This window comes from Teleopsis dalmanni, chromosome 2, assembly GCF_002237135.1.
Source record: "Teleopsis dalmanni isolate 2A chromosome 2, ASM223713v2, whole genome shotgun sequence".
Taxonomy (NCBI): domain Eukaryota; kingdom Metazoa; phylum Arthropoda; class Insecta; order Diptera; family Diopsidae; genus Teleopsis; species Teleopsis dalmanni.
The window spans coordinates 147,465,289-147,491,155 of NC_051847.1; the positions used below are offsets into that span (position 1 = coordinate 147,465,289).

General features: G+C 29.3%; 1 protein-coding gene across 3 annotated transcripts in view; it reads right to left on the reverse strand.

Annotated features, from left to right (window-relative positions):
* LOC119681975 (zinc finger protein rotund) overlaps positions 1–25,430 on the reverse strand; it is a 105,145-nt gene extending 79,715 nt beyond the window's left edge. For 2 of the 3 annotated variants that reach the window (XM_038095297.1, XM_038095296.1), the window contains exon 1: positions 1,949–2,665. In XM_038095297.1, the coding sequence (XP_037951225.1) occupies positions 1,949–2,665 (717 nt within the window). Of the gene's footprint in view, positions 1–1,948; positions 2,666–25,040 lie in introns of those variants that run through there. The other variant, XM_038095298.1, reaches the window with a different exon arrangement.
* Positions 25,431–25,867: the final 437 nt, after the last annotated feature.

The following is a 25,867-nucleotide window of genomic DNA, read 5'->3' on the forward strand; positions in this document are numbered from 1 at the left end:
ATGACCAGCGAAAAATCTAAGTTACCACGGCCACAATTTTTAGAATAAAGTTTTAAAATAAGAAATTTTTAAATTTTCATACATAAAACCATTCTTTTATGTTTCTTTATTCCAAAATGGACTAAAACACCATTAGATTATGTAACAAACATTCTTAAAAAGTATTGTGTTTAATAACGGTATAACCACTGTATTAACTATATTATATATCAATATAAGATATAATAATTAATATAATAATATTAAATAAGATAGGCAGAGCATATAAATTTGACTTATAAAAAAGGCATCATATCATGCCTCAGAAATATGGTTGGAAAACCTTGCTTGAAACAATAGCAGACAAGGACCAGGACAGAGTTTTTTTGTAAATAATGATAACATAAATATATAATATAATATTAAATAAGATTGGCAGAACATATGAATTTGCCTCATAAAAAAGGCATCCTATTATGATAATAACGAAGAAAATAACGAAGATGTAAAAGAGTTAGAAATAGGGTTGGAGAACGCTTGCTTAAAACTATAGCAACCAAGGATCCGGATCAAGTTCTTTTCTAAATAAAGATGATATAAATATATACAATACATTTTTACAGAATATAATTAATATTCGTGTTAATAAAACCAACACAAGGAAAATTTATTTTCAATATATTTGGAGATAATTTTTGTTTGAATTCATTCACAAATCATATAAAATTTGGAATTTCTAAAAGTGATAATAATAATAACAAAATAATTTTTAATGATTATTTCAACTATAATAAATCAATCTTCAAATTAATTTTGTTAAAATTACTAATTTTAATGTAGTACATCAGCTTTATTGTAAGGATCTAATGGCCAAGCACTATTAAAAATTAAGAATTATTATACACCTGTGAATAAAATGGCAAGAAAGCATGCATTTGGAATTGATATTCAGAGGATGCAAAAAAAAAACAAATAAATCAAAATTGAGAGGTTATTCTTTATGGAAACTACATCAAAAAACAATCATTCCACCTGATTCAGAACATTTGATAATAGGTCTGTTCCACGAGCAACTCGTAGTAAAACTCTAGTAAAACGCAAGTAAAATTTACACGAACAACCTAATGAGACTAGAAATTTATTTAACAAGTGCACTTTATTTGTTACTAGAATTCATGTTTTTATAAATTCAGACATAACAAGGAACATAAATTTCAAGTGAACATATCTTTATAGTTTGCTTAGTCCTAACTCGTAACTACAAAATAAATATTTTATTCGTAAAACTATATTTAAACTATTATGGAAGTACATTATACAATTATCGGAAACCACATTAAAATTGAATGTAGAAATAAATCAATGTTTCTAAAAAAGATAACTGCAGCATAGTATCCAAAGTACTATGGTTTGTCACAAGCCAGCGCCTGTGCCAGGACTTATTCACATTGCAGCGGTAGCAAATTAAATTCATAAGTAATACTCAATTATAATATACTAAACTAAATTATTTTCACTAATATAGAACTAAATATAACGCTATACAAATATATTTACGTTCTGCTTAGAATGCTTACAATATATTTAATGAATAAAAATTATAATATTAAAAAACTTCAAAAGACTTAAAAGGATTATGTGCAATTGAATTAAACTCCCTATTTGGTATGCATATAATATAAATAAATTTATCATAACTCTAACTGGTCTGCTTATGTATTTCGCATAAGTGCGAAACATTTAGTTTTCCACTTACTACTTCAATGCCCAATATACAAATTAATACCTTCATTTGTTTACACCTTTTGACTTTCATAATATTGCTCATACGTCTAGCAACCCTCGAACTTCTACAAACACGCATTTATGTGCACTCACTCAAAAACGCATACATACTATACTTCTTCATCACTTGTGCATACATTTTAGTTTAATAAAGCATTAAATGCGAACAAAAGCTTAGACTAACATGATTACTGCCATTCGAATCACCGCCATCTTCCACAATAGCAGCCGCTGTCATTTCCGTTCGTGTGCGCTTCACAGTTTCCGCTACAGCAGCAACATGTGCTACAGCGGCAGCGGATGTGGAGAAAAGTAAATTACGCGCAAAATGTGGTGTTGAAGTTGGTGTTTGTGTTGGCATTGGCGTTGGTGTGTAAAGCCTTTGATGCACACTATGCGAATGTTCTTGCTCTTGCTCCATAGGCGGTGTTGAACTATGTGATTCCTGTTTGTATTGCAATTGCTGCTGTTGTTGTTGTTGTTGTTGTTGGAGTTGCTGTAGTTGCTGTTGTTGGTAACTGTGCTGATATTGCTGGAATACATTTTGCTTATGCGTCAGACTTAAGTGTTTCTGTTGTTCTTGGTGTTGTTTTTGCTTTTGCTGCAACACCGCACTTGCGAAGAGGCTTTTATAGAATTCAGCAGGCATGAAAATTGCTGTCGGTACTGGGGTTGTAGTTGGACTTGCTCTGTTGGGACTTGCATGAAATGAAGTTGCCTTACTTTCAACACCTGGAGAATTGTAAGCATTCTGTGTTGTTGGCGATATTTGTACTTGTTGCACTTGTTCTCCTGTCACTGCCGCAGCCGCTGCCGTACTGCTGAGACGTCTTTTCTTGACGGCGTGCATTGTTAATTCCACAGCAGTTGAATTTGAAGAGTTTGAGTTGCAAGGTGACATATTCATATTACAAAGCAAAATGTGTAGAATTAAAATAAAAATTTTCTTTGATTTTGAAAAATTTGTTTACAATTTTTCTGCTTTTTTATAAACAATAAAAAAATGTTAAATTAAAAAAAATGGTGTCGTTGCCATTTCCGTTTGTATTATGAAACGCTCAAAACCAACACTTTTACTTTCGTCGTATAGCAGTAGCAAGCACTTCGGACAGAATAAAGTAAAATAAACTTTTTAACAAAGTTTTTTATTTCTTATTTTAGTTTCTTTTATTTTTTGTTACTTTTTTTGTTTTGGTTTTATTATTTTTATTATTTTTTTGTTTTTTTGGTATGTTTTTGGTAGACTAACTTTTGCACACTTCCACTTCCGGTTGGTTTTGTTTCTTTGCTATTAGTTTTTTGTTAGTTGGTAGAAGAGGCGCAATTTTTGAACTAGTTTCATAAAAGTTTTTATTTATTTTTAATTTTTTTCCTTTATAAATACACAAACATATCTATGTAAATTTCTATAACTTTATTTGTTTTATTTGTTAGCCAATTTTTTATATAAAAAAAATTTAACTGCACTTTGCAGCCATCGCTTTCGGCGGTAACCTTGAACAATGTTTTCAGTAACTTTTTTCCTCGCATTTGCTTAGAATTTATTTCTATTTTTAAGGATTTTTAAAATTTTTGTTTATTGCCGCCACGTTTTGCTATGATTTATTTAGTTTTTAGCCATTTCAGTCATTTTGTGTGTGAACTGATGGCGGTGAATTTTTTGTGAGACGATATTTTCATTGCCGCATATCCTGGCCATTTTTCTGTCCACAATCATTGAACTCTCGATTGCTTTCATTGGTTTGATGCTTTAATTGTTGGACTGCTGTGGTTGTTGGAATTTTTATTTATTATCATTTTGAAGTTGTTTTGATTTTTAATTGTTTCAATTTTTAAGTTATTTTAATATTTAGTTATTATTATCTATTACTTCAGTTAGTTTTTGATCAGTTTGGATTTCCATTTATTTAAGTTTTTATTTTAAATATTTTTTTAGTATTTTTTAGTATTATTCATTTCAGTATTTCAAATTAGTATTCCACTAATTTATTATTAAAGTTGTTTTAAATTGAATATAATTTGTTATAATTGTTATAATTTTTAATGATTTTGATTATGCATTTATTTAAAATTTGCTTTAAATATTTTTTTACTTTTTAAATATTAACTTAATATTTTAGTTGTTTTAATTTGAATATAATTTGTGATAATTGTTGTAATTTAGGATAATTCCGATTATGTATTTACTTAAATTTGTGTTTTAAATATTTTTTTAGTATTTTAAATAATTATTTTGTAACTCAATATTAAATATTTTTTTTTATTTGTGATAATTTTTTATTTTTTCTCAACTTATAATTTTAGTCATTATAATTTGTTATAATTTTTGTAACTTTTAATCATTTTCATTTTACAATTATTAAATTTTTCGTTTTAAATATTTTTAAATATTTTCAGTATTTTAAATTATTATTTTGTGACACAATATTAAATATTCTTTTTGTAATGATTTCTTATTTTTACGTAACTTATAATATTAGTTGTTATAATTTTTTATTATTTTTGTAATTTTTAATCATTTATCATTTTACATTTAATTATTTTACAATTATTTAAATTTTTGTTTTAAATATGATCAGTATTTTAAATTATTATTTTGTGAATAAATATTAAATATTTTTTTTTGTAGTTTTTTATTCTTACCTAACTTATTATTTTAGATATTTTAATTTGAAAATAATCAAATTGTTATTATTTTTAACCATTTGATTTTGCATTTATTTAAATTTTTGTTTTAAATATTTTTTCAGTATTTTCAATAATTATATAGTAACTAGATGGTAAATAATTTTTTGTCTGTGATGGTTTTTTATTTTTAATTAACTTATAATATTAGTTGTTATAATTTGTTATAATTTTGTAATTTATAATTAAAATGATCAATTTAATTTTGCATTTATTTAAATTCTTGTTTTAATTTTTTTTTTAAATTTTTAAATATTTGTAGTAATTTAAATTAATATTTTGTGACTTAATATTACATAATTTTTTTGTTGGTATTTTTTTATTCTTACTTAACTTATTATTTTAGTTATTTTAATTTGAATATAATTATATATTTAAATTGTTATAATAATTTCTGTTTTAAAAATTTTTTAAATATTTTAAATTATTATTTTGTAACTCAATGATTAATATTTTTTTTGTGATAGCTCGTTATATTTTTAAAACTTGAAATTTTAGTTGTTTTCATTACAATATAATTTGATGCAGTTTTTATTATTTTGCACATTTTAATTTTGAATTTTTTTAAATTTTTTATTTAAAATATTTATTTATACTTAAAAATATTTTTTCATATTTTTAAATATTTTCTTAAATTTTTAAATATTTTTTTATATTTCCAAATATTTTTAGTTTTTTAAATTATTCCTTTGTCACTTAATATTAAATAATTGTTTTTTTAAAGTCATTTAACTTGTGCTTTTAGTTTTTTTAATTTATAAATAATGATATATTCAATTTGTTATAGTTATTGATGATTTTGGTTTTAAATTATTATTTTATAACTAAAAATTAAATAAATTTTTTTATGTTGATTATTTATTATTTGCAACTAAATATTAAATTTTTTACCTGTGGTATTTTTTCGTTCTTAATTAACCTATTATTTTAGTTCATGTGATTTGAATAAAATTTGTTATAATTTTTGATCATTTTGTTTTTGCATTTATTTTAATTTTTGTTATTAATAGTTTTTTTTTATTTAACACATTTTTTTATTATTAATTTATATTTAGTGAATTAATATTTAATAATTTTGTTACTTTTTATTATGGTTTTTCAATCTTTAAAGCTAGTTATATTTTAATTGTTTTAATTTGAAAATAACTTATGACCCTCAATTGTTGTTAATTAATGAAGTGTGTAATGTATTTGTATATTTTTTTAAATAATTAATATTACATTTAGAAAATAATTTGCACGTTTTAGGAACTTTAAGGTTTGAAATATTTTTTTATATATTTTTTTGTGGCACTTTTTAGGAACTTTCGTTTTCATTCGTTTATAAGATTTTTCTACATTTTTTCTGCTTTAGAGTTAGTTTTTATTTAATAGTTTTTATTACATTTAAATGCTCCATTTTCTACAATATAGTAATTTTTAAAAATTAACATAAATTATAAAAAAGTGACCTCGTAACTATTCTAATATTATTTTTAATAAAATTTTTCTCTAATTCTCTATATAAAATTATGTAAATAAATTTTATAAATGGCAGAAATTGATATTTTATTTGACATATTAGTTCATTTATTAAATTAGAAATAATTAAATCGAAACTTATAAATTAACTATGAACTTAAACAGGATATAAATCGAACCCTATAATGTAAATATCAACTTATTAGAATAATCATTCAGTGCATCAACTCAAATTCGCATTTATACATAAACAATATATAAAGAGCCACATATATTTTAATGATTTACTTTAATTAAGAATTTTATATCTTGTGACGAGAAATGAATTTTGCAAATAAAAGGCGGCAATACAGTGGAAATTTTCATATCCAAAAATTATTTATTTATATCCCATTATAATTCCAGTTTATTCAAGCAATAACAATATGTAGTAATTGTTATCGTAGCCTTCAGCATTTGTCAACATGATCTATAAAAATTGCGTTGGGATAAGCTCACCTGCATATCATACTATATATAGTCCAGTATCCGATAAGAACCTATATCATTTTAAAAACTTACATTTTATTTTCTTAGATCTAGTCTGAAGTTTAAGTTTTACGAAAACTGAGTCGTATCACATCAACTCACGTATTATAATAGTTTATTAAAACAATTATGTATCGCTTAAGTATCTCTGCTATCGGCGTTAGTCAACATAATGTGCAGAAGTTGTGATGGGATAGGCCCAGTTTCATGTCATTTTTAGTTCAATTTCCGTTATCTTGTTTACGTCCACTTTTGGTACCACAAAATGAATAATCTTATAAAAAAATTAAGATTAAAAGGAAAGTATTTAGTTAATAATAACTTTTTATAGCGTATATCAGGAACCAGCTACTTGTTCTTGTATGGATGAATCTGGTTTGCAATGCCAGTTAAACGATAATATAATAGACAACATAGGACATGTTCTATACTTATAATTTGAATAAGTTCGGTTAAGTGCGGTAGACATTTAAGCTATCATTAATAATAAAACTACCATATTAACTACAACACCATTAGTAACATAATTGTTACTATAATATTATGCCTGTGCAATGAGGAATGTCAGTGCAAAAATGTGAATAATATTTTCATTAATGTAGTTGGCGGTATCTTAAAGAAATAACATAATATAATATAACTTCAATTAATATAAATCAGGGAAAATATTATTAGATCTCATCATAATAAAACATAAAATAATAAAATACAAGAGCATTGAAATAAAAATAGACCTCTACAAAAATGAACTATCAAATCGTTGAACTTAACTTGTGTTCCCAAATAAAGCTGTAGTTTATAAGCTCGTTCTAATTTAAAAAAAAAAACATGGCAAAGTGCTTTGAAAAAGCACTTTAAATTTTAAGCGTAGTGAAAGTTTGGGCAGATTTGGTTACTTGTGGAAAAACACGATTAATTATCGTTTCTAATTCGACTGGCACGAGTTCTAATCCTGGCACTTGTAGGACAACAAATTATATACGGACCATGAACTTATTAAATAAAAATTCGAAAATTTCTTAAAACTACGGATGATGAGTACCGGGCAATATTCGAAGCAGCGTTGTATGGTCAATCAAATTTCAATAAATTAACTAACATTTTTGTTGTTGTTTCTTCATTACTGTACGAACCCTTTAAATAATTTCTTTCCGTGATAAGACGCGTCACATGCGATAAAAAAAATGAACATTAATAAAAAACAATTTTTGAATACCTAAAATAGAAAGATGAAATAGAAAAGTATTACGTGAAACTGAATATGTTTTAAATTTAAAAAAGTAATGATTATAACAGAATAACTGTGAGGCATAGTCCTTATAAGGCAATTGTAATGTACAGCTCTCTCTCGACAGGCAAAACTTACGCTCTTTCAACCTGTGCTTTTACATAGCGCAGAAATATGTACATAATCACAGAATGATAAAACAGCACTGGGAGTTTTCGAGAGAAAAGTTTTTTGTTAGTTTTTTTGGCAAACGACTATCGCATCCGAATGAAAAACGAACTGTATGAACTGTATCACAACATTGATATAATTTAGCGCATTAATATTCAGCGACTTTGCTGGCTTTATCATTTTTTGAGATTAGAGGACGATGCTCCAGCGAAAAAGGTATTTTAAGTAACAGTTGGTGGAAAAAGGGGTAGGGGGACTCTGTATCTTCGGTGGAGTTGGAAAGGCACTAAATGCTTTTATTGTACAAGTAGCATGCAGTATGAATGCATTTATAAGTCTTTTATAAGTATATTTAATTAATTCAATTAATTAAATTAATTAATTATGATTTCATGAATAATACTAATAGCTTATTTAATATATTCGATAATTACAAAATCGAGACGTAAAAACTTATTTAAGAAAATGTCAAATTTCTTTCGAATTTTTAAATAACTTTTTCTCCCTGACTAAAATGCCTACACTAATATTGCTACATTGAATCACTCCTAGGCTATGTTTCACATGAAAATTCCTGACCTAACTCAAATTGAAAGATATTATACCCAACATGTTCATTGTATGTTTGATACTCAAAGCCTTCCCATATGATTCTACCAATGTTTGTGAAACTCTTTAATGCTGTGCTTATAAGTATATGTCATATGAAATATTAATTTCCGCCATTAAATTATATTTAATGCTCTTAGATATGCTTTTCGTTACAGCACTGTTTGGTCATTGCGTTGTTGTTGTTGGCTGACGCTGGCGTTAGCGATGATATACGATTTCATTTCATAATTTTTTCTTTTAACACTTTTATGCACTCATGCATTTTTACATTGCACATTTATGCACAAACATCGACTTTGAGACTTGCATAATGTAATGATACTTAAATATTCACTCGCACACACACACACAGAAACACAGAAATGCACACACAAACATTCAATTTTTTAACAGCTTTGAGTTATGTTACTCATACGCTCTGTTGTCTGCTTAGGCATTTCATTTATTCAATTAATGTTTTATATTTTTTTGCTTATAAAATTTACAATTAAATTTAATATTATTATACTGTTTTTTTTTAATTTGAAGAAATGCTATTATTCTATTGTAAAAATTATTTGCTTGAAACGCGCGCGTTTTTGATAGCGTCACGCCAATATATGAACCACGTATATCCTTGCAACAACTGAAACAGCAACCAACTTTACGTTTTTAGCGCACTAAGGCTGTTGTGAATGTTTTGCTGTACTTACTTTTTTCTTATTATTTTTAATTTTTTTTTTCAATTTTTTATATATTTTACTGTATTTTATAGTATATTTTTTTTCTTATATTATGTGTTGCAGCATATCTTGTAAGATGAAGCAAAAAAGATTGATTTTCTTTTATACGTTTTTATTTATATACATACATACATATATATATATATGTATATATATATGAGTATTACTTTTTATTTATTTTTTTGCTTATTTTTTATGCACAGTACTTTGTTTGTTTATATGTGTAGACAAAATGTACTGTTTTGCTGCAAGATCCTCAAAGCGCTGCTCGCTTGCTGCTACAGCACTCGCAGTTAGCATTAACAACGACGTCGACGCACACATCAACTTCGACATCATCTTTAGCACACATAAGATGATTTCGTTAAACGAACTCTACGATATGTGTTGTTATATTGTACAAGTAGAAGGAAAGCACACAAAAAAAAAATATGAAACAATAACAACGACGAAATATACGACATTCATATTAAAACTCACAGTACATTTATATACATACAATGTGTATGTGTGTGTGTATGCTATGCTTATTTTTTTGTTATTGATATTTTTGTTGTCAATAATGCTTTTCATGTTTCAGAGCTCGTTGCAGTTCCTTTTGCTGTTATTGTTAATCTCGTTGTTGTTGCTGTTGTTGTTATTACTTTTGATATCGTTGTTAGCATTGTTGTTGCTACTGCTACCTTTGTTATTACTGTGGGCATATACTTAATGCTTTTACTTGCTAGTTCGCTAACCAATTTCGTGTTGCAACGTCACTGCTTGTATTATATATGTTAGAATCGTCGTATTGTGTATATTAAGCTGTAGGTAAATATATGTAGTTGTTGCAAGCACTACGCTTGTTGAGTTAATTGCTTTTGCTGTTGTTGTTGCAATTTATATTACAACAACTACAACAACGTTATAGTATTGCCCTACAATGTTGTTGTTATTTTGATGCTTATTGGAACATTGCCTGTATATATGAGGAATTTCATTGAAAGCACCTTTCTCGGCATATTTAAGTTGCTTCTATGCTTTCTTACTTTCTAACTGCTTTTCATATGTATATATATTTTGTTGTTGCTTGTAGTTTTTTGCTTATAGTTTCTTTATTGTAAGTGCAGAGCACACACGGACCGTCCGTTACAGCCGCGCGCTGTGCGGCAATTGAAAGAAATTGCTTCGCGACCACGTATTTCTAAGGAAAAACTGAATGAATCGAGAAAGCAAGATACGTTTTTATTCTTTACATTGCAGTTGCAGCGCAGTACACTACTAAAAGCAAAAAATTAATATTTGAAAAAATAACCCAAAAAAAAAACAAATAAAAAGCAAAATCATAGAGAAGCAACAAGAACAAAAAAAACATAAAAAGAATATATAAAACGGAGTACATTTCAGTAGCAAATGCATAGCTGCTTGCACGTTAATATTACAAAGAGTATCATACCGTACAAATATAAAAAAATACATATTCGCACACATTTCAACAAACACATAAACGTACAAACACACAAACGTACACACAAAATTGCTATAAGAAAAAATAAAGCATTTGCCATCATCACAAATAAGTTGGCAAGACAGTATTGCAATAAAAATACAAAAATAAAAGAAGAAAAAAAAAAGATTTAAATTGAAATGAAAAAAACACATAAAATGTAACAACAAAAACGAAAACGTAAAAAATAAATAAAATAAAATAGAATTCACCAAAAAAAAAATAATAATAAAAATCTATATATAGAATAAAAAAATAAAAGTCGTATTAAGCGCGCGCTATTTGCTATTAAAAAGAAAATGAAAAGCGAAACCAGGAGCTAACACACATTTTCAAAGAAAAGGATAAGCTAAGAGCTGCTGCACTAGTGGCAATAGCAGCAGCAGCAACAGCAGCAGCAACAGTGACAGCAAAGCTGACATTGGCAGCACACTAAAGCACACTGTGCTCTGCGCTTTGTGCGCTGTTGTGCTTTGCTGAGCTCTGTTGTGCTGCGCTCTGTTGTGCTATGCTGTGGCGTGCACTTATAAAAGCATAACGTAAATATTGCAGTTAAGGAAACGGAAGCTCTGCAGCGGTCGCCCGCCAAATCTGCTGTGCATTTTTTGCTATATATTTTCTTGTGTTATGCATTTCCTTTTTATTTATTTTGTAGCGTTTTTTTTAATACCTATTTATTTTGTTATTCTTTTTTTTCTGCATTTTATATGCGCGTTTTTTTGCTCCTTACTTACAGCGAGTTAAATATTAGAAAAAATGCTAAGGGTAAGATTTGTAGCAGCAAAAAGCAATATGTCTTACCAAATATACACACATTTATATATATTACGTTTCTTGATGTCGATCTGGTCTGGTCTGGTCTGGTTTGGTCTTGTGTGGAGTTTAGCCTAGGTCAGCTATAAAATTTAAAGAGCCACATAAAAAATGACTTCTTATTATGGCTTAGTTAATAAAATTGTTAGCAACTGTAATTACAAGAGTTTTTTTTTCAGTTGATTCAGGACGACAGAAGGTTCCAGTTTGAAAAAAAAAATATTAAAAAATAATATTTTTTTTAAAAGCTATTGATACGAAAAGAAAACATCCTTTAAATGACAATTTTTTATAGTACTTATAAATAATTTTATATATGTAAAAGAAAATTAAAAAAACGACTGAGGGTTTATAAGATTTTCTACTAACAGTAAATGTGCATGTGAAATCACTCACACTTATTAATAATTTTGTTAAAGAAAATAAAATAATTATATACAACTATTTTTATTGCTTATAAATCTTTATTAACCAGTCCTTGCGGAAAATCGTTAAAGTGTTCTGGCCAAACACGCTATCGAATAAAAGTCTGTGATCCATCACTAACCAAAAACCAATCAAGATTGAAATGATAAAGCGCAAGTGAGGCTGGATAGACCATACTCTGCGCAGACCAATCAGTGAACCCACGAGAATGACGATATCGAGTGGTACCCTATGGGTAGTCGCAAGAGGGATAGACCGGCGAACACCTAGAGAAGACAAACAGATAAAGAAGTGTCACGTATGCAGAAAACTATTTAATTATTTGTGAATAATTTTTTGAGATTGCAAGTACCAAGGGTTGAACTCGTGCCCTGGTAAATTTGAAGCTCTCTATTCGTCATAACTGATTTTAAAAATTAAATTAAATGAAAGTATTTTACAGAGCCTAAAAAATGTAAAAAAAGCAGTTATAAAAATTGTATACAAATAAACAGAAAAAATTGCTTAACAATACTTGCTAAAATAATCAAAGCAAACATTGATTTGTTTCAATACTAAATGTGTCTGTCCACAATACTAAATGGACTCACATAGGTAAGTGTACGTAAATTTCTGTTTCAATGAAATGCTATTAAAAATACACATTAATGGCATTAAATCTATTCCAAAATAATCCCTCTTTTTACTCATGCATGCAGTCAACTATGAAATTACAATAAACAACAGTCAAAGTCGCAGCTAACAGTACGATATTAAAAATGACAAAGAAAAAAGACAATACACCAAAGTGCCAACTAAAAGTAGTAAAAAAAAAAATTAAAAAAGATAAGAAATGAAAGAAATTATATGAAATAAGGAAAAATGTTGACAGTACTAAAAAAATGGACTAACTTAAAAAAATAATTAAGAAAAGTATTAAATAATGGCACCAAAAACCCGAAAGAAAATTTTCATGAAAAAGTTCTGTTCAACTATTCACATATTTTCAATGTTAATACGATCTAAAGATAATTATAAATAACAAGAATTATTTTATTTATAAATATATATCTACGTCTAAAAGGTACAAATTCTGCCATTATTTACTAAGTAATACTGTTTCAATCAACATGACAAGAACCTTTCGCTATCGAAATTTCTCTCTTGCTATATCAGCGTTGTTTGCACCCTCATCACAGCGATCCTTTCGCGAATCCTACTGGTCTGCATATAAACTACGCTTATACATGGTTTTACAACGGGCCATTATTTGAGTTCAAGTGGAATTTGAAACTTGCCGCCACTCTAGTGATATTTAACCCAAAATTTCTTCAATTTTTAAATCACATTGAAAACAACAACTATTTCACATTCGACACAGCCATGACTGTCTATATTGCAGGGTTCTCACAAAAAATTTTTTCACACATATATCAACGATGTCTTCTGAACTATTAGTAGTAATATTATATTGTACAATCTTCGTGATACACTTTTTCTTAAAATAGTGTATTGAAAGCATTTAGTCACATACAGCCTTAAAGCTCGTTGTGGTACTATTTAGGAATTAACCTAATTTTCTCAATCATCATTAGTAGAAATCTTGTTTCAATAACAAACTTTAAAAGTTGTATCAAGTCGACTGGACCTAGGTGTTTTATTTATTTGAAGTAGAAAGTTCCAAAAAGCTTAAACCTTTGTCTGGAAACTGACACTGACTAATGTTCACTCCTTTTTTCATGCTCTTATACCGACATCATCTAGAGAAGACTCAACTGTATTATAAATTGACATACCAATAATTTTTTGGAAGAAAGAAAATAGATCTTATTCAATTTGAAAGAATACTTGTTATTTTGTTGCATGTGTTCGGCAAGAGGACCCTTGGAACTTGGCATATATGTTGTACCTGTTACACATTCTTTACTTTATTGTGATTATTTTCTGAAAAAACGTTTGAATTGGAGTTTTTTTGACGAGTTCTACGTAAATGTTAATTAATTAATTGCATATCATGGCCCTGTTCGTGAGAAAATTCAAAATAGTTTTAGTTTTTATGTGGCTCTTTAAGTTTTAAGAGTTATTATATTACTATTGCCACCATCCCCGCAGAAAAGGGGCTAGAGTATTCCCGTGATAAGGCATGTTGGTTATAAGGAGCACAAAAATCGCATGGGCACCACTCGACACTGTTTAGAGTATATGTCCTACCATACGGATATAAGTAAGTAAGTTTCAGTGGCGTCACCGGACCGGAGGCTTAAATCTGACAACGCAGGAGTCAAACATTTCCGGCTCTCCTGACCAAGAGAACTTGGCCCCTGGAAAGTAACGTAGTGGCTGTTATCAGAGTAAAATGAATATATTAATTTACTTTTATTCGATGAAATTGCATTCTCCAACCGGTTGTTGTGATCTTATGAACAGTAAAGGTGTTAGATATGCATCGCTCTCTCTACCAGGAGGAAACTATAATATGTTCATGCATTTAATTTTACTTGACACTGGTAGAATTCTTTGGAATCCCAATGGGGATATTTAGCATTCCATTACACGGATACAAATGTTAAGAGCACCATGGTTTTAAACCTGCACTGCAGGTAATATCGTTAAAAAACTATGAACTTTTTCGATTATTACCTTTATTACTAAACCATTATCATAATTCGGATTGATCCAAAATTTTCTTTACTATTTGTTCAACAACAACGCTCTGTACTGTCCGAATGTCTTTATCAATAAGAAAAAGTTTTGCATTTGGTGCAGGTAAAATCCAATGGTGTTGACTCGTAAACTGATACACTGTAAAAATTTACTATTTTTAGAAATGAACCATAAGCGTTGACTATAAATATTACATACTAGATTGTTATATACACAAATCTAACATAAAGAAGTTATATAACTGCTTTAAATATGTATTTGCATTATAAAAATATAATTAAATTATAAGAATTTCAATTAAATATTATAAATTATTCCAAGACCTGTTGGTGGGTATGTTTAAAAGTAATATGTTAATATTTATGTGAAAGTTTTGAAAGTTATTACTTTACTTTCGACACTACCCCCGCAGCAAAGGGGTTAGAATATTCCTGAGGCGAGGCATGTCATAAGGGAAACTAAAATCTAGTCGGCGCCACCTGATACTGTAATAATCGAAACAGTTGTATGATCAGCAAAATATTTAATAATTTAAAAATAAAAAAAAATATTTGTTGTTACAATTTCACAATTGTTTGAAATGCCTCTCTATTCAAAAAAAAAATGTTTTTAATTAAGAATTTAGTTTCTTAAAAATGTTCTTACTTTCGCCATATAAATTCTTCTTATATAAAAATATTCTTCTGTTCTTCTTTTTTATTTAAAAATTATTTTTTTTTCTTTCAATGCCAAATACAATTATTCTTTGAAGCTCTTACAGTAAACATTAAATTTCGTATGTCTCATACACCTTCCACCTTCTGTTGAGTATAATTATCGTATCACATTGAAGCAAGAGACTCTTAAACGCTTTCTCCCTTCCAATGTTAATGTCCTGCTGGTGTTATTGTAGCGAATTTAAGGAAATAAAATAATTTACACTAGGAAACCCTTGACAAACGTAAAAACAACGTGCGCACTGGTCGTCCTGCGAAAAGATGCGAAAATGTAAGTCAAAAGTGAAGCATTTAAATGAAATATTTTTTTTCAGCTTCACAGGACTTTACGGGCAACCTGTTGCTATAAAACCCACCATAACACAATCAGATGCAAAGGAATTATAAAAGAAATACTCCCAGCATGCGATTTGCATTTTCAATACATAAAATATTTTGGAATAAAATTTTGTCGTCCCATAAATGAAACGCAAAAGGGAAGTCCTTAAAGCGTTTGTTTTCACAAGCAAAAGCACATAAAAACGCTTTTTTCATTGAATTTATAGTAAAGCCTGGACACAATCCTTTTTCATAAAATAACAACGCAACGTAGAAAATATCCTTGCCAAACTTAACAAAAAATTACACAGCTTTCAAAAAACTTCTTTCTCGATTTTCACTCAAACCTTATGCCGCATGACTCTTTGCTTGCAACTTTCACTCATTCACTCAATGAATTACACTCGCCACGCTACTCTTTTGTTTGCTCTTTTAAGAGATACGAAAGAGTTCTTCAACGCGTAAACTTTTTTTATTGTACTTGTGGGCGTGTTTCTTTTAGCTTTTTGCATTAATTTTTTTAAATTGTGTTTTGTGCTGCTTTTTTTCGCTGACATTTTTTCTTTACTGTTTTTCTTTTCATAGTCATTTAAATTGATTTGAAAAACGCCCACTTTTTGTATTTGTAGCGACTTTTTTAATGTATTTTTTATTGTTTTTTGTTTTTGGTGTTGTTTGCTTTTTGTTTGTGTCTTTTATTTTTAATTAATTCCTTTTGGTGTGCAAATGCATTTATTTAATATAAAATAAATTATGTGTTGGTATGTCGACTGAATTTAATTGAAATTGAAATGACTTTGTTAATTATTGCAAAAATGCAGACTTCGTTTTTTATGGGCTGCTTTCTTAATTTGTTGGATTTTTAAGTGCAACAGAGTTTCTCGATTGTCATTCGAAATGTGTCTAATGAAATGCATATAAAATGCAGCCAAACACTTGCATAAATTATTTATTACAAACAGCCAGAACAACAACAACAACAACCAATACGTAAGGTTCTCAAAAGTTCTTTAATTTTTGTGAATTTTAAAAAGAATTTTTAAAAAAAATACTGGCAGTTTTTATAACACAAGAAAGGAAAGTTATTTGTTGATCTGAATTATATTATAATACTCGTTCATACGTATATAGTACATATATTTATTCTATATATTCTACATGTTTATAAAGTTTTGTCTTTCCTTTGTCCCAATTAAAAATAATAAGAATGAATCAGGGTTAAAATTATTCAATTGTTGATCAGGTGAAACATGTCTTACCTCGAGAATAAAATCTTTCAAAAGAATATGCAATAATACGAAAAGAACTATTTATATTTTGAGTCTATATTTTGTCTGTTATCAGGTGTCATTTGATGTTAGACTTTTTGTCAAAATAGTGTTATTTATGTTATTTACAGTGATTTGTAAATTAACAAGACAAAAGTACATCGATCACCTTACTTCCACATTGGCGATAAAATTTCATCCTATGCCACTGTAAAACGCTGGTACTCATACAATGATTTCAATCGTCGCCGCAGTTCGCTCACTTCCGAAATTTGTAAAGGTCGTCCAAAGGTCAGTAAAGGTCAGTTGTTGTACCAGAAAACATTAATGAGGTCCAAAAACTGATACGAGTAATGCAAGATCGTCATGCGACATACTATGAGTATTAGTTTCACCAGCATATATAAAATATTCTACGATCATTTAGCCGTGGGAACGATTGGTTGTTGTTGGACCCCCCATCATGTGACAATATCTCTAATGAAGCTCGTATCGATTGGGGCACACAAATGCTCAAGAAGTACGTTGGCGGTGCTTAAAAAGATGTATACGAGTATAAGATTGTAACAGGTGATGAATCATGGATATAGGAATGCCTATGAGTCGGAACGTAAACAGCAGTCGACTGTATGGGTGTTTCAAAATTAACTAAATTCTACAAAAGTTATTCGCGCTCGAAGAACTTTGAAACAAATGGTCACTTGTTTTTTGGGAAAAGTAGTTAAGTGTTAATAATACCATTACAGGAACGTAAAACGATCAATTTTGAATGATATAAAACTATTTTTTTACCGCAAGTCTTTAGTAAAATACGGAACAAAAAAAAAACAAACAAGCGCCGTCGAATCATTCTCCATTTCCATCAAGACAATACGAGTGCTAACACATGTTGTCTAACAACCGATTATTTGAACATTCGAACATTCAAAAAATCGATGGGTCAATTGATGGATAATCCGCCGTACACTCCTGATTTGGTGCCCAATGAGTCTCTTGTTGCCTAACGTCAAGAATAAATTGCGTGAGCAACGATTTGCATTTAAAAAGCACATTTTGGAGGTGTCTAAAGAAGATTGGAAAAAATGCTTTGACAAATGGTTCGAACGCATGCATGTATTAATCATAAAGAAGAATACTTCGCAAAACAATAAAGTCATTTTCAACGATAAGTTAGTATTTTTTCATTATTAGGCTCTAGATATAAAAACTGATCCTCGTATATAAGGTAAGAAAATTTAAACTGTACGCTTGATGTATGAAACTCTGACAAAAGAATGCCTACGCTATGAAAAATATGCTCTAACCTAGGTAAATTAACCTAATCATTTTGTTAGAAAATCATGATTAGACGTTTAAGCTTGGTTTAACCAACATGATACGTCGAGTATTCATGATACGAGTATTTATTCTCCAAATAAAAAGTAAACTGGACAACCCAATGAAAATATCATAGAAGTCAGTGTTGAACGGTCACCACAAATATCAAGTTCATGTAGTTTTGCGCTATAAGATGTAGAGTGGTCTCTTGGGTAACTCTACTTCAAATAGACTGTTATAGGCTCAAATCACCGGAAAATGATTTGAGCCTATATCAAATCACCGGAAAATGATTTGAGCCTATATCAAATCACCGGAAAATGATTTGAGCCTATATCCATAAAAAATCCAATTGACTCGGTATCTGTTATCAACCGAAAAGCTTTGTTGCTTGGAATGTTCAAATTCTGCAGTACAAATAGTCGAAGGCCGGTAGGAATTTTAGTAAATAAGTATTATGAATAATTAGGCGCATTTTATGTTAAAAAGAACTAAAAACAAATACATGATTTGATGGAAAACTTTGAAAATATTGAAAAATCACCTCTCTACTGTCAAATAGAGATAGTGTTTTGCAGAATACGATCATGGGACCATACTTTTCAAACACGTCAGTGACAAAGCAACAGCCATCAATCAGGTACGGTATCAGGCTATTGTAATCGTCTTTCTGATATTGATTCTTGATGGAAATTGTATGTAGCATATTGTAATGTAGAAGCTGGCGCATCATATCATACAGCTTGTGCCATAATCGATTTTTTAAGACTTTGTTCCTCACCACTTGATATCCAAAAATTGTGATTCGAACTAACTTCCGCATTCGCCCGATTTGAAACCACCGGTGTTCCTCTGGTGTTATCAAAATTATTATTTACAAACCAAGGTCGCTAGACGAACTTAGGGCATAATCCGCCGATAAATCGATATTATTTTAAGTAGCAAACATTTGCAGCATCTCATCTCAGCAGCTTTTGCTGAATAGAACTCTACTACTCTACTAAAATGGGTTTAGCAAAAATAAATGAATAAAGGCAAAATGGAACACATGTCAACTACTGGCAGAAATGTGCATCGTTTCAAAAAAATTTCTGCCGGCGACTTTACTTTGAAAGCGGTAAAGAATGTCATTTAACACCACTATTACAAACAACAACTCTGCTAGAATGCCGATTATCATTAGTAATAGATGCTATTATGGGCTTAGTGGAGAATTGGAATATAAAGCAGTCTCTCTCTCGCCAGGGAAGAGAGATCGCCCTACATCGCGAACTATAAACGGTATCACAAAGTGATGAACGGGAAAAGTTCGAAAGAAAAGTTCTTTGTAAGATCTTTCGTTCTTCATAAGTTATTATATGGGAGGCAATATTTTTGGTGAAACAAAGTTTTATGTTATGTTTTTTTTAGGAAGCACATATGCACTTAAGTAGTTATATATAAAAAACAAACTAATAGTACTGCATTGTTAGAAAACTGTGATTGTAAGTTTCTAGTGTTTCATTACTAATATACCTTCTGCTCGGATTTTGTTAACTACTCCTTAAGTAATAGATCTTTTTCAAAAATTGTTTTTTGTTATGTTGGTACACCCTTTCTTGACATATGGTACAAATATGAGCGCCATCTGTCAATTGGTTTGTTTACAGCAACTGTTAATGTGAGACTACCACAAGTGCATTTATCGATTTTTACTATGAAAAATTCAGTTGAACAACGAGTTTGTTTGAAATTTTGTGTTTTGAACAAATTTTCAAGTGTTGAAGCATTGAAAATGGTGCAAAAAGCTTACGGGAACTCTTCTATGTCTCGAACACAGGCATACGAGTGGTATAAATCATTCAAAGAGGGTCGTGAAGTGATCGAAGATTTGCCTCGTTCTGGACGTCCATCAACATCAAATACCGAAGAAAACGTGGCAAAAATCAAGAAAATTGTGCGGGAAGATCGTCGTACGACTGAAAGGGAAATTGCTCGAGACTTAAACATCTCAAATTTATCCGTTCACCACATTCTATATGATATATTGGGCATGAGACGCATTGCAGCTCGACTTGTACCGAAACACCTTGATTTTTTGCAAAAAGAATACCGAAAGAACGTGTGTGAAGAAATGATTTTTGAGCATGGAAACGACTCTACATTCATGAAACGCATCATAATAGGTGATGAGACATGAGTTTATGAGTATGACGGCGAAGTCAGTCAACAATCGAGCGAATGGCGCTTCAAAAACGAGCCAAAACCCAAAAAACCGCGAAAAAACCGCTCGAAAATTAAAGTTATGCTCACTGTTTTTTTCGACTACCGCGGTGTTGTTCATTACGAATTTTTGCCAGAGAGTCATACCACCAATAAAGAATATTACAATGGCGTTATGCGGCATTTGGATTCTTCACCACGACAATGCTCAATTGCACACGGCTCTTGTTGTACGCGATTTTTTGACTAAGCACGGCACCACTGTCATCGCTTAGGCACCATATTCGCAAGATCTGGCGCCGTACGACTTTTTCCTGTTCCCGAAACTTAAATTGCCCCTTCGTGGTAAGCGTTTTGAGTCGATTGAATCGGTAAAGAGAATTCGTTGAAGGAACTAAAAGCCATACCCGCACGGGCCTACGAAAAGTGTATGGAAAATTGGGTTAAGCGTTGGCATATGTGTATCGCTTTAGAAGGAGCATATTTTGGAGGAGATAAAATAAATTTAGAATGAAATTAAAATTTGTGTTTTATTTACTAAATCCGGGTACTTTTTGAGCAGAACACTAATTCGAATTTTAAATATAATGCAAATTATAAATCTATTTTATTTACTTCAAAATAATTTTTATTAATTAAAAAAAAATCTTAAACTTATTTTTGCAACTCTTAGGTTATATATAAGAAACTTTATTGATCTTTAAATTTAAAAATGTTGTCTTTTATTCCATAAAAGTTCAAAAAACAATTATTCAATAATCAGTGTTAAGATAAATTAAAAAATTTGGATTCTTAGTTGAATCTTATCCATGCCTTCGTTTGCCAACTTGACAAACTAAGACGTCTACATTCTTTTCCTTATTGGATTTCTCGGATCAGTAATAATAACGCAGGCTGCATTACTATTTCTTATATGGCATATATATTATTATGCAGGACGATACTTTGATCATAAAGTGCATTAAATATTTTTTTACACATTTTCATCTTCCATGAAAAACCATAATAATTTTTTAGTCTTGTTTTGTCATAATAATTGCAAAATAAAGAAAAAACTTAAATAGAATAAAAATTATTTTAAGTGATTTTTTTAAAATACTTTTTTCAGGATAAGATGTTGGTGAAAAAGGCTATTATTAATTCTTAAAACTTAACCAAGGATTAAAATGGATATTCTTTGGATATATCAAAATTGCTATATCAGTGATAGGTTAAGTAATAAGAACAATATTAAGATTATTGTAACAAAAAGAACTCCATACAGTATTTAGAAGAATAGTATGTAATAAGCAGAAGATATAAATATAATACATAAAACATATAAACATCTTCTTGTAATAATAATAATAAAGTTTAATTGATTTAATTAGATAATCTAAACTACCACTATATTGGGAATAGACTGCAAAACAGTAAGATCTCTATCTTACTGTTACTGATCTCAGTTTATATTCCGTCGGTCGTTAAAGATATTAAGTTTATTTTTGCTTATATTAATTATATACCACATAATCCTTAGTAGTTTTTTTCTTCTCGCACCTTTTGCAAGTTATATTACAGGTCATACATTTTTCTTTTTTGTTCTGAATTTAAATATTAGGATTGATCACTGAAATCACATAATTTGTTCACTAATGAACACTAACTCTGAGCTTCAAATTTGGCAGGTCAACAGTTCAACTATTTTTACTTGCAGTCTGAAAAAATTATTTACGAATAATTAAATACAAGAAATTATTCCAAGACCACTGATGGGTTCTTGGTTATTACAGAGACTATTTCTCTTTACTCGTTTTGAACTATGAAAAATATAAAATTCAATAATAGACATATCTCAGATGTGGTGTGAAACTGCTGAGCTAATATACTGCCCCTCTAATAGAATTTTGCATCTTAATATATAGGTATTTTATTTCAACTTTTTTTTACTACTGAAGTTTCTACTGTTAAGAAAACTGAACTGTTTTCTATAATCTATAAAGACTGTATTTAGTGGCCACCAAAAATAACAGCAAATAAAACAGATTTGTGATTGAGAGGTAAACAATTTTTTTATTAAACAAATTTTATGAACCTTGCCATTAGGTGGAGAACACAGAATCATTAGAATGTCCCGCTCGGAATATGTTCGAGTACAGATCATCTTTGATTTTTGCTTTGAACATTACTTTGATTTGTTTTTCTGAATTTTAGACCGATTAGAAAATTGTTTCGGGTATAAAAAAGTGTCTATTATAATTAGGTTTTAATTACCCTTATAATAATTTTAAAATGCAAGTACCAAAGGTTTTATAAGAACTTTGTTAATTATAATAAAAAGATTCAGGTGCTAAACAGCTGAACGAGCGTCGTATTTTATTTGAGGTGTTTCAAGTAGTAGTTTTTTTAAGTGATTGAAATAGTAAATTAAAAAAATAATTGACTGATATACCATTATATTATATGGTATATACTAGGGTCCGCATATTAGTCAAAATGAATTTTACTTCTTGTTCTTACATATTTGCGATCTTTAAGCAATGAGTATAACCTATGATGTTTTGTGAGAACTTTTCAAAACCACCCTACCTTAAACGTTATTAATATTGAATTAAACTAATTCAGTGAGTTAAAAGAGGGTACAACTCTAAAACTGATAAGTACTATTTTGTGTTATAAAATAGTATGTGAAGAACAATAAGTTGGAGCTATATATATATACGTAACACAAGTCTTTAAATGTATATTTAGAACTCAACCAGAGTTTCTGATGACTCCATTTATTGAAACATATGTTATTAACTTAGTATTTCGATATGATTTTAGCAAGAATATAATCTTCAACTTCTCTTAGAATGAGACTAACAATAAGTTGTAAAATCTTATAACTAATTACATAAAATTACAAATTTTTATTTTAACTATACATTGTATAAAATAAAATAAAATAAGTAAACCTTATATCACGAACCTTACTTAGATTAATGGGTTAAGTTTCATTGGAGTGAATGTTAGGTGGTTTCTTAAGAAAGTGGTTCAACTTTATCATATTACTAAAAAGAAAGGTGCGGTTATTACTTAAAGTTGTTAAATATTAATTAATGGCTGGACGATCAGCTCTTTTTAGGCGGGAAGTAATGCATAAAAGTGCGAGATTTCTTGCTAAGGGATTAACAAGCTCTGTCAGCCTTTTATGGTAATTTTTTATATTGTCAAATTCAGCTTTAACTAGGGGAATTTGTAGATCTCGGTGTATACTTTCAATCCAAATATACCATGGGATACCAGTGATTATTCTTAGTATTTTTGACTGACCTCTTTGAACAATTTCAATATTTGAAGCACTAGCATTACCAAATAACTGGACACCATAAGTCCATATTGGTTTTATGATGCTGGTACGTTATGTTATCTGCTTGTGATATGGGAATGTTATTTAATGAAATTGTTGGAGATGTACTCCAATTTAAGGTAAAAGTGACGTGTCTACATTTTAGTTAATTAATTTTAATTCGCCATTTTGACAGCCATTTCTGCACCCGAAATAAGTGAGATTGAAGTTGGTTTGAAGCTAACACAGCGTTTTTGTTTTGGCATAAAATTGCCGTATCATCGGCAAACGTTGTGGTGACAACTGAACTACTTATAGGGATATCAGATGTGTAAAGTACATACAAGATAGGGCCAAGAACACTTCCTTGTGGAACGCCAGCTTCTATTGGGAAGTTATTAGAAGTATATGATTTACATTTCACTTTAAAGCTTCTATTATGCAGATACGATTCTAAAACTGAGTAGACATTTGCAGGTAATGAACAACGTATCTTATATATGAGTCCATTATGCTATACTTTATCAAATGCTTGTTTAACATCGAGGAATACCGCGGAACAATATTCTCTGAGCTCAAATGCGTGTCTTATTTCATTCGTTATACGATTCACTTGCTCAATAGTTCCATGTTTTTCCCTAAAACCAAACTGGTGGGACGGTATTAAGTTTTGAACGTCAAGGAACGGTTTTAGCTTTAAAAGGTTTAAAAGTGCTCTTTCAAAGAGTTTAGAAAGGCATGGCGGTAAACTTATTGGCCTGTATGAAGAGGCAAGCGTGGGATCTTTACCTAGCAAGAATATAATAAAGAGTTTTTTCGAATAATACTAAATTGTAATAAAAAAAATTTTATTGATTTTTAATTAATGTAATGTACGGTTAATTGGTTAACCGTACAGCTGTTTCGAGTAGTGCCAAATACCCATCATATTCATAAATAAAATTTTTTAAGACTGCAAGCATCAAGAACTGAAATCGTTTTCTGCCCAATTTGAAGCTTAGAGTTAGTGTTAATTGTTGCTGCAATTAAGTACTAATACATATCTATAGTATAATAATTTTTTTTAACAATTATGAATATAAATTAATATGTATATTAGATATACCTTACTAGAATCTTACTAGAAACTCAATTGTAAACATCACCAAATATATTATTCGAGTTTCAGAGCAAATTAAATAACATTCGAGTTTAACCAGATAAGATATATTCATAAAAATATATTTATGAAATATACATTAAAATGACTAATATGACTTTAATTAATATCCTGAATTCAGTGGCAATATGATTGTAGTTTTTTATATAGAAAGTATAATATAATTTAAAAATAAAATAATTATCGAATATTTAACATATTTCTGACTTACCCGAAAAACGTTATCAGCGGCTACGTTGGAGCAATCCAAATTCAATGCGTATTCATCCGTTGTCAATGGTTCAGTAAAACCATTTTCAACTTTAATAGTTGGACTTAGAACTGTGAATTGTGTTGAGAGCGCCGGATTGACTCCAGCGGTAAATGTTCCTTCAACTATAATCGGAGCACTCGTTGCTGTAGCTACTGTAGGCAATGGTGCTGTGACTGCAGTGCCAGTTGAAGAATCATGATATGGGGTTACCACAAAAGAAGGATACGAACGAAATTGGTGATAATCAGTGTGTGTGTGATGCGCCAGTTGTGGTCCTTTGTACCAAGTACCATGCATAATCATTTAAGACGAATTTTAGTAGCTTTTATTAAGCAATTTTGGGAGGTTCACTACTTTCGTTTTATTAAAAAAAAAATCAATTTCTTGGCGCTTAATTATCGTAAAGTTACTTATGTCGGTAGAAATAAAATTAATTAATTAATTTCATTAAGATCAATTTTTTTTAATTTTAATGTGTTTATTATTTATTAAGACATAATATTATTTTCATAATATTTTAGTTGTTTTTATACACTATATATATCTGAAATCACAAATAGATCTCACCTTTAGTATTTTAAGTTTTGTCAAAGACTTTATAAATTTACTTGAAAAGTTATTGCACTTGTATTCGAAGTTCTTTTAAATAATCTGCAAAAAATAATTACATTTAAATTTTTTTTTATATATATTTCATATTTTTAATTCATTTATATCTCTAATATTTTAAATTTTTAAACACTTGTTAATTATAATTACTACAAGTATTAATATTACACAATTCG